The 10,331-nt window shown below is 43.0% G+C and overlaps 1 protein-coding gene across 1 annotated transcript; it reads right to left on the reverse strand.

Annotated features, from left to right (window-relative positions):
• Positions 1 to 216: 216 nt before the first annotated feature.
• LOC146633590 (jupiter microtubule associated homolog 1-like) lies at positions 217 to 9,542 on the reverse strand. Its single transcript, XM_085352359.1, has 5 exons — positions 9,381 to 9,542; positions 6,768 to 6,910; positions 3,498 to 3,646; positions 2,576 to 2,606; positions 217 to 762 (listed from the first exon to the last, which is right to left on the reverse strand). Exons 1-5 carry the CDS (start codon positions 9,434 to 9,436, stop codon positions 611 to 613), a joined length of 531 nt encoding a protein of 176 aa, XP_085208485.1. The 5' UTR covers positions 9,437 to 9,542; the 3' UTR covers positions 217 to 610.
• Positions 9,543 to 10,331: the final 789 nt, after the last annotated feature.

Raw genomic sequence — 10,331 nt, forward strand, 5'->3', positions numbered from 1 at the left:
GGCTGCTGCCTTCAGGCTCCATTACAATGAGTATAAATAATACTCAGCGCCTTGCTTTCAGACATCTATGCACTGAAATGGAGACTTAGCAGATCCTTTCATGTCTACATTTTCTATATCTTATCCTAGACTACTATTACAAGATAACAATAAAGAAAAAACAAAACAAGCCACAGCAAATTAATATGAATCTTTATTGTATTTAGAAATCCACGCATCAAATCTTTTTTTTTTTAATCTTTTTTTTACCATTTACACCAGGGGAGAGAATGAGGGACAAGCTAAACGTCATGCCTTTCCCAGCAGGCGAAATGCGCTACAGGATGGGCTGAAATGGAAAGGGGAGATACATAAAGTGCTTTTGTCAACAGTTTTCTTTTTTAATAGAAAAAAGGATCAAAACAAAAGGTTTGCAGGTGGAGGGAGAGGACACAGGGGTCCATGGACGTGACGGCATGAGTGCATGTGAAGGAGGTGGAGAAGGTGGTGGTGTTGGAGGAGGGGGGGAGAAGCAGAGATGTTGATGAGGAGGAAGAGAATGGTGGTTGGGGGTATTTGTCATCAAAAAAACCAAAACAAAAAAACCCAAAGAAAAACAAACTGACTGGTCTCAACCCAGGATGAGGCTGGACTTGCCACCAGGGGGGTTTCTTCGGCCGCCTGAAGCAGCGCTGGCACCTCCCGACGGGTCGGAGGGCTGTGGCACCTCCTTCTGCTGCTGATCTTGCTCCTCTTGCTGATCTTGCACATCTTCAGGATACTCTACAGCAAAAAAAAGAGGGGGGATAATGTGTTATTGTGCAGACCACAACAATGGGTGATGTGGCTCTTATTTTGTTCTGCAGTTTTTCCAGATGTTGCAGTTTGGAGTGGACCTCAAGCTCACAGCGGCTCTCCAGAGCAAAATATGGACTACTGTCAGCAATCTTAGACAGACTATGGAGCAATAACTGGCTCAAGGTGACCCCACTAATATACGAGTGAGGGGACTCTCCAGTAGTAAATGATTATTTTGGATGACTGAAAAACAAACAAACAAACAAACAAACAAAAAAAAAACAAACCCAACAAAAGCAAACAAACAAAACCCATCCTTCTATCACTGGAAAAACTGGGCCCTATGACAGGAAATCGACATCTATCAAAATTTGACAAAGCAGGCAAAATGGTAACAATAAAAATAATAAGGATAATAATGAATTCATACATCTGTGTTAAATCTACACTGCAGACATGAAATGTGCAAAGAAACATAACTACACACTGGTGATGACACAGGCACAGGTATAACTGCTGCCAATGGCTTGAACTAGATTCACTGCAGAAACATAATTCTTCTGTCCTTTTACTTTTAATGTTGGCTAAGATTTCAAACTGTGTCGCTTCTTTTAAGTATTGCACTTAAGCAATTATGCAAACACATAAATATGATCCTCCTGGTTGGAGCCAGAGCAAACTTATCAGCTAGCTGGATCTATCAGCACTGAACACTGCTGAGATGGAAAGGGTTAAAGCTGGTTTTATGCAAATTCTGGCTAAAAACAGTCTCCACACTTCAGCTCTGTGGGCTCAGCGGAGTAGTTGAGGGCAGCCCTCTTTAAATGAGTAAAATCACAGCATTAAAGCATCGCCGTCTTTTTATCCATTACCGCCTGAATTGGTGCAAAAACATTAGCACATTGCATGGAGACCTTTCATTTAAATCTTAGAAATGAGGGCAACATGTTCCTTTTTGGAACATTTTGAAATCTTTTTTTTTTTTTAGAGGTATAATACACACTCAACTGCTGAATGTGCTCTGTTTGAACCCTCAGTGTGGAGGGCCTGTAGCGTTAACTCGGGACAACATCAAAGACATTAGGTGTGCTGAATGTCGATCCAGAAGCTGATATATTTAATCTCTGTTCGCCCTTGTCTTATCAAAAGTGTGCACTACTGGCTCGTCTGCTGGGAGAAGAAACTAACTTAGAGGGCAGTAATGAACTGGCTTAAGTGCTTGAAAAGTTTTTGATGGCATGTAATTGCGAATATTTATACACAACACACTTCAAAGTGCGCACACACAAACGCACGTGCATTCCAGTCATTCAAAGGCCGTGCAGAAAGTGAGCTTTGATTTAATTTTCATTATGGTATGCGGTCGAACCTTCCCATTAGCTGTGGAGCCAGGAATTCTGCTGCAAACATGCACCTGGAGGTTAATAAAAAGCTTTTCATACTCAGTGGAGCTTGCTATCAAACAACAGCTGCTCGACTACACACCGACATACCATCATGACAAGGAAAAACCACATCAAAGAGCCCACGTTGTGTTGACTCAGAAAGGGAGAACATGTGTACTCCATGCTTAAAAAAAACAAAAACAAAACTGTATGCCAGCAGCAGCATACCAGACCAGATCAGTCGCCATAATCTGATCTTTGCAGAGGGGAGAGTGAAATTAACGGATCTGTTCTAGAGCTATACCGAGGAGCTTCTCACGACCAAGTCATGCAGTTCTGTTTAGACATAGTCAGACTGTGACAGAAACCTGAAAGCCTTTTTATAAAAACACCCAAGTGCTCAAGACACTTACCATCATTTCCTTGTTCTTGGCCGTTCTCAACCTGCAATGAAAACACAAGACAGGAATGTCACATCTCTCCCCGACCTGGCTCCTCTGCTAACGTTTCTTCGTTTGAGAAGAAGCGTTTTATATACAACCACAAACCCAAAAAAGAAAAGGAATGCTGCCAGGAAAATAATACTGAACATCCACAAGGCAGTTGCATATACAGGAACTTTTGTGCAAGCACTTGTAATTGCGAATGATTAATGACAGCACTGCTGTGATTTTTGACCCTAGTGATATGTTTCTAGGTTGGCAGGTGGAGCCGGCCGTTGTGTTTTCTCTGCCTGTCTTTATTTGGATTCTACCCATGTCGACAAAACGAGGGCCGCCTCATTCACACATTAAAAGGGATTACAAATGTCAGTGGAGGATATCTACCCAACAACATATCCTGGGTCTGTTTCAAACAGACGATAAACACCAGGGTTTCCACCAATGTATTAACAGCTCGGCAGCGCGCTGGGGACAAGCTGGCTCAATGCCAGTCCTAACCACTGGAAACTGGTTTTTTGGACCCAAGTTACACTGATCGAGTTAATGCAATCTTACCATTTCTGTTAATTACACATAAAAACAGCTTGAAAGAAATAAAGTTACAAAAATGAATAAAGAATGAGAGCAGATCTTGTGACTTTTTAGATAAAGTGAAGCGAATGATTCGCGGCTCTCATCTCTCGCTCTCTGGGATGCCGTGCTTCGTTGTTCTCTGTCACAGACTTAACAAAACTCTCTTGGCAGCAGTTGTGAACTCATCTTTCCCCCCAATGACTTTTTCCACTGAACTGTTTAGAATTAAAGTTAATCTATGACAGTGTTTTTTTCAGCCTGGTACTTGGCTGCGGCTCTGTTTTGGAAACAAAGTCTTGAAAGGGTGAACGGCTGGTACCTCTCGTCTCTGATTCCAGACCAAGGCGGCCCCAGAGTTGTGGATGGTGGTCAGCTCCGGCTCAGGGTTCTTGGGGAAGAGGAGAGGCTGCTGTACTCGCCTCAGCGGGGCCGACGGCTCGCCGCACAGGGTTCCTGTAGGCGCCCCGCCTAGGCAGATAAGGGACAGACAAGAAAAATATGCTTTCAAACTATTTAGAAAATAAGCTAACACTCTAACACTCATGGCCCTTTAATTGTTTGGGTTTTTTTCGCTCCTCTTTTTTGGTCAGAAGATTACACTGAAGCTTAACAGGAAACCCAAATGGCAAAACATGAGTAAGGCTCCAGAGCAGCACAGTCATACCATATGGACACTAATCCAATTAGTGACAAAGCCACCCCAGACCCAAATCTCTCTAGCCCCACCAATCTACCATGCTCATCACAATACTCATTTTCTCAGATTTCTCAGATTCACTGATAAAACATCAGCTTGATTAGAGGCTCAAATAACACAAGACAAGAAAAAAAAATCATTGGGAACTAAACAGGAAACATCACTAAATCCGTTTGAGCGTCTGCAACAGACCCAGAAACGAAGTGGAACGCTTCCAGGCAGACAACCTGAATGCCAAAACTCACAAAACCCTGCAGCGCCTGCACTCTCCTTTAGCAGAAAGAGCTTTAAAAATCCTGTGTTGGCCCACTGTGGGGAGGCAGGCTGTGCTAGCTCAAGCCACATAAGGTAACAGCTATAAACCCCGCGGGCCAGGGAGGGGACAGACCGTCTTTGTCATGAGGAGAACGACGGAAAGCAAAGAAGAAGAGGAGTGGCCATTGTTGTTAATAGAGTGAAGTGATTCAGCACTCAACAAGCGCGTCTTCATTACCGGCTCCACATTAAGGAGTCTGATAAATTCTCTGGACAGTCAAGAAATATGAAACGGAAGAGGATTTAAGTAGATTGATGGACCAGAGAGATGCATTATGTTGTCATTGCTATAGGCTTCTACTTAACCTTATAGATCTCCTGGGTCTATGGCATAAATATATTATAACGCTGAGCCTACTGAGCTTTGAGACAGCAACAGCAATCATGCGGCTGATGGTAGTTTCGTTTTCCCCCTCTTATTTCATGTAAGCACTCATGTGGTCAGAAGCTGAGGTTACTTGCACATACCCACAGCTTTGGTATCTTTAAACCTTAAATTAAATTTTACTTGCCATACATTTTCTTATTTTCTCACATAAACATGACCATAATGAGGTCAGTAGTTTTTTTTTTTTTTTTCTTCAACTCTTGGCTCTTTATGACTTCAAAGAAAGCCAACATACCTAATATGGTCATCTCAGACACATGGCTCTGGCTGTGGGCCAAGAAGCCTCACCTGCCATTTGTAAGTTCCAACCAATCAGAACAAAGGCAGCTTAAAGGAAACGAGGAAGGAACTAACAGAACTTTCAGACAGTGGATGACCCCAGAGGCTTCAACGAACCCCAATACAAGTTAAATAATGATCATTTCTCTTGTATAACCCCAATAATAATAAGAATTAGAATAATGAATATTGCTGAATGTTAGAAAAATAGGTCCCCTTTAAAATCCTAGGGAACATCCTGGCTGAACAACAACCTGCTTCTATGTCAGTAAAACAGAATACAAGACAAATCTTTAAAAGAAAACCATCAAAGTATAGTTAAAACAAAAATAAGTTACATTTTTAAAAAAAAAAACAAGTTTAATTTTTTTTCTTACATTTGCCACTTAGTAAAAAGACACACCATGAAAGTGAGGAATCAGATTCAGGCATTAAAGGACTACCTTGGGAAAACCCCCACCGCCCTCCCACCTCCTAGTTTTAGCCATGAGGACAGCGCTCCATTTATTTTGTTTTCTGAAAACTGTGGCGCCACCATCTCTTGTTTAAAGTAACGCTTATAGCAGCTAATCCATGCTTGTTTTCTGTGCTCTTATTTTGTCAAATGTTTCTAAGGTCGTTTGAGACTGTGCTATCATAGCTAAACTTATAAATTGCCCAAAGGCAAAAAATACTTTACAAAGTGGCTCTTGATGGTTGAGACATGAAAAGGTGTATTTGATCTTAACAAAACAAAAAAAACAAAAACAAAAAAAATGTACACAGGGCTGCACGCCAAAGCAAACAATGAAACCCGTTCATCTGCAGCATGGGTTCAAACACAGGCCACATAATAGATCGCACAATGCTTATAAGGCTTTAGATTGTTATTAACCTTGGTCATTCAAGCAGAACTTTATATCCTCCTCATCCAGTTGCATCCGTTAAAGTGGGACAGCTGTGGTAGGCTCTCCTCAACTTGACCCAGAGTGAAACAATGCAAGCAGGAAAAGGCTTTGCTGTAAGCAGCTGCTGGCTGCAGAGGTCAGAGGCTGATGTAACGATTTTAGGCCAAATTCTTCATCGTCCACACTCACCCAGAAAATCTGATACGCCATGTAAACAGTTTTCCACAAAGTGCCCAGTGTGAAAACATGTGATCTCAGGCTTGTGAGGCCCTGAGCTAAAAAGCAAATCTGCAGAAATGCCACAGAGCTCGAATTTTTTCCCCCTTTATGCAATGTATTAAATCACTGACTAACTGGACCATCTTTAATTACAATCAGTGAAGCCAATGCATAATAAAAGATCCAAACCTTGCCTGGCACTGTCAGGCCACATTAATATTTCACCTACTTCCTCTGGCTGTTTGCGGTGACCTTGAAAACTCACAGTGCCACTCACAGGTCTCGTGGCCCCGGCTGCATTTTTCTGCGTCTTCTTGCACACTCAAAATAAGATGTCCTCTGTGGCTGCAGAGGGCCGCTAATTTCACCCACTGACACATTTTTAACTGACGCATTTCTTTCCATAGAGGACTGATCCTCAGCCCCATTTAACAAACCCTCACTTTGAATTACCCTTACGTAGTACTCTGGGGATTTTTCTCTTTTTCTGTGCTATTAGTCTTGTGGGATGCTCTTTCTGACAACCCAAACGGAAAAATTTGGGATCTCTATCTGTTCCTAGCTTAAGTTAGAACAATTACTTCCATGGTGTGTGGGGTTTTTTGGTTTTTTGCGCTTACTTAAGGCTTCTGGTAGATCTGTCTGCTTTTGCAAGATAGAACTTGCTCTTCGTGTGTGTTTATACAAGCTCCCTGATGTAAAACCACAGTTTCGTGTAAATCAAACCTGTAAACCTTGATTTCAGCTCTGATACAGTCACATGGAAATTCCATCAATCAAGAAATAAATGTTAGAGTGAATTACTAGGTGGATTGTTCCTCCGATGAGCGTGAGGGTCATCAGGTTCTGCAAAGATGCTGGAGGCCATCTTGTTCTTGCGCTGGGGCGTTGTGTTGTCATCTGTGCCAAAGGAGAAGCTGGAGTCCCCACCCGGCGGTCGTAGTACCCTTAGAAGCAACAAAATGACAATTTTGACGTCAGCTGGAATGACACCCCGTCTACCATGCTCCTATCTCCCTCCCCCCCCCCGCCGCTCCATAACCTCTCGCTTCAAACTGCAACACAAGGCCTTCACGTCACACACCACTGATCAGATGCACAGCGCAAAAATAGGAAAAAAAAGAAAAAAGAAGATAAAATCAATAGTGAAATAAAACATGAGGTAGCCCCAAGCTACATGCAACCTTCTCTCTACTCCACCCTAAATCTTTTATAAACATACCACACAAGAAAGAAAGGAAAAAAAAAACAAAAAAACATGAGAGATACCAGCAAGGTCCCCCCCACTCTCTAAGCCCCGGCTGTCAGCCTGTCAGACAGACAGTCCCAATCTCTGCCCTGCAGCTGACTCCAGTCGCATATAATCACAGAGTTAGCTGGCTAGCTGCTGCCTCTCTTCAGCGCAGATTCCTTTGCAGTGACATATGAGGGCTTGTGTCTGCTTCTAGGGGGAATAATTACACAATTATCGCATTTATTCATCAAATCTGACGTTTATTTTGGTCACAATCGCACAATGGAAGTGAAAGGTCTGAGGTTTACGCTAAATATAGGTCATGTAATATTGGGACTGTTCTAGAACAGCACAGAAAGCCAGGATCCAGATACACAGATGACAAACAAAGCCTACTTTCCACAGACTTTCTTCCACCATGAACCAAACAAAAGGAATTCAACAGCGAGTAGGGAAACCCTTTTTCTCCTCGCTGTGCTCAAGGGCAGCTGGGGTGGACGACAGACACCGAGGTGCTTGCAGAGCCACTGCTGGACCCCTCCCTCTTTTTTTTTTCTTTTCTTTCCACCATCAAACTCTCCTCTCCTGGAGCCCCCTAAAGTCACCAGCTGACACACCGAGCAGCTGTCCGAGGGCCAGGCAGGCAGATGGGAGTAAAAAAAACAAAACAACTCTGCTCTTGAAGCACAGCTACAAAGAAAGCAACCAAGACGAGGGGGGAAAAAAAACAAACATCTCACACAGCCCAATATACAACAACGTGAATTTGCACATTTAATTCTTGGCTGTGACAACATATAATGCCTAAACCAGACTTCACCTCCCGGCCAGAGAGGATGAGCTCATGCTTTCCACATACACACACAGATTGCGACGGTGGGGGAAAGCTTTGAGCTGGCTGGCAGCAGACCCCACCCTAGAATGAACCTGCAAATAACATGAGTGAAATGGCAGTCATGTTTGGAAGCCTTAGGCCACTTTAAGGCAGGTGAAGCTGGGTAGGATACTGCTAAGGTCCAGAGCCAAAGATGGCATGTCTGATAAGGCAGGATAGGAGGCCTTTGATTTTAGCCTAATTCAAGCTGCTGCTCTACTGATCTACTTGGTCGTCCAGAAGCAGAAATGACCAGCAGCTCGCTAAAGGGGGCTTTAAGGGGGAAAAGGCAGAAGAGCTAAGGAAAGATTTACAGGCTTAGCTAGCTCAGAGCCCCCACCCAAGCCCCCTGCATCATCCGAAAGCAGCATGCGGACTGACCGACATTTGACATGCTCACTCAGACTCAGCAAGGGCTAACAGTGGCAGTATAAAAATCTCTAGCACGCCCTGAAATCATGCCTCGTTATAAAGGCGGCCATAATTTTAAGGTTTGCACTCTTCCCTGTAAGAAAAAAGAGAAAAAGGAAAAAAGGGAGGAATGCACGAAGCCGACATATCATCACTTACAGGAAAAGACTCAGCGCATGCTTGGAGGATGACTCTTAAACTGAGTGTAAAACCGGGCATCAGGCTCGCGACCCCGCTTAATGAGTTTCCCTAAAACTTCCTTGAACCAAAATTCAAGAGATGATGACATAAGCAGACCGCGGTCTAGTCTGGGACCTTTCCTGTAATCAATCAAATGGACTCTATCGTTTCTTTTCTTTCTTTCTTTTTGTTTTGTTAGATAAAATGCAACAAAAAAAGAACAAGTTAACAAGACGTTAACAACTCCAAGAGCAGCACACTCACAGATCTTTCCTTCCATAGTAGGAAGGAAAGAAAAAAAGTGGTGACTTGAACTATTAAAAAAAGTTATTTCGCAGTCTAGAGCAGCCAGCGGGGAGCTGACGTTAGGCTTAGGCAGCTTTGTCCACTTCTCCTTAAACAGAAATGTGGAAAAGATCCTGTCGAGCAGTTTGTTTCCGAAACCCAGGCATGCTAACCTCACTAACTTCGTGTAGCTAAAGGGTATGGTGCATCAGACACCCAATAAGATTATCTTAATTAGCTAGATTATGTGACAGTTTAGCTAAATCCAGAAAAATCCCTCGCCAACCACCACCGGGCTAACACAGCCTGTGATATTCTGTAGCAAGCTGTCTTTGAGCAAAAACGAATAAAAGAGGCGTTTGCTAGCTGAGAGGCTTTGCCCGCATCCTACTTCTTTTGTTCCTCCGTGAAAAGGCTTTCGGCTCCTTTTTACCTGGAACTACTTTTAGCACCAGGCTCCACTCCTTGAAAGGTGGTTGTCGTCGTCATCTTTTTTGGAGTATTTCGATGTCTGGCAGTAAGAAACAGTCAATTAAAAAAGTAATGGTGGGGGGGATAAATCCTCCTCCTTGCCCGCAGGGATGCGACGGGATGTAGACTCCACCCGACACTGAAAAACATAACGAAGAACAGATCCGCTGGTTCTGCGGTGCCAGCCCACCAGACCCAACCCACCAGTATTAGACACGTTGTGATTGGACAGAACGGTACAGAACTCGCCTCTCATTGGACAGAACTTTAGCAGTCGGATATCTTGTTGGTGGCAGGTCTCGGGTTCCTGTGAGGGATCGGACAGAAAAGACCACAACCCCGAGGGCTCTTTCCCCCCCGTTTTCATTTAATAGCGCTGATTGCGGCAATCTGCAAAATTATTTTAAAGAATAAAGTTAGAAAATTGGTATACTTTAAAACTTCTTTCTTAACTTCCAAGCCACAAAGGCTCCTCTCACATTTGCCAAAAACATCTCAAGATTTGAGAACATATCCTCTGGACTGATGGAGGTTTTTGAAGATAAAACTAACACGTTTTTGTTTTTTGTTTTTTAAAATAACATCTACCAACAATGGTGGCTGCTTTGCTGCTTTAACCCTTTCACGCATAGTGGTCACCACAGTGAACAGGTATTCAAAGGCTGTTTTCTTGTATTTTTGTCAGTGTTGATGGTATGTTTGCACATAAACCACCTCATTGCGCACTGATGTGTCACTCCATACCAAACTCATAAGTCAAAACCTGTTGTCCACCTAAGTGGACGTGTAACAAACTCTTTGAAAAGTACATGTTTAAAAAATGAAGTTCAAAAAACTTTTTTTTTCATGCCTAAAGATGAATAAAAATCCTTATGAAAAAAAATCTGCTCTACCAGAAAATCCTGCAAAACCA

The sequence above is a fragment of the Diplotaxodon limnothrissa genome, linkage group LG4 (genome assembly GCF_057381915.1).
Source record: "Diplotaxodon limnothrissa isolate DT_005_m linkage group LG4, D_limnothrissa_male_GT1.1, whole genome shotgun sequence".
Lineage (NCBI taxonomy): Eukaryota > Metazoa > Chordata > Actinopteri > Cichliformes > Cichlidae > Diplotaxodon > Diplotaxodon limnothrissa.

What these genes read in the sequence shown, in the direction of transcription:
- LOC146633590 (XM_085352359.1), bottom strand. Translation starts at nt 9,436, where the DNA reads ATGACGACGACAACCACCTTTCAAGGAGTGGAGCCTGGTGCTAAAAGT. An exon ending in TCGGAGGAACAATCCACCTA is followed by an intron (nt 3,647 to 6,767) that starts GTAATTCACTCT and finishes TTATCTGCCTAG; the next exon opens with GCGGGGCGCCTACAGGAACC. An exon ending in CCAAGAACAAGGAAATGATG is followed by an intron (nt 763 to 2,575) that starts GTAAGTGTCTTG and finishes TTTTTGCTGTAG; the next exon opens with AGTATCCTGAAGATGTGCAA.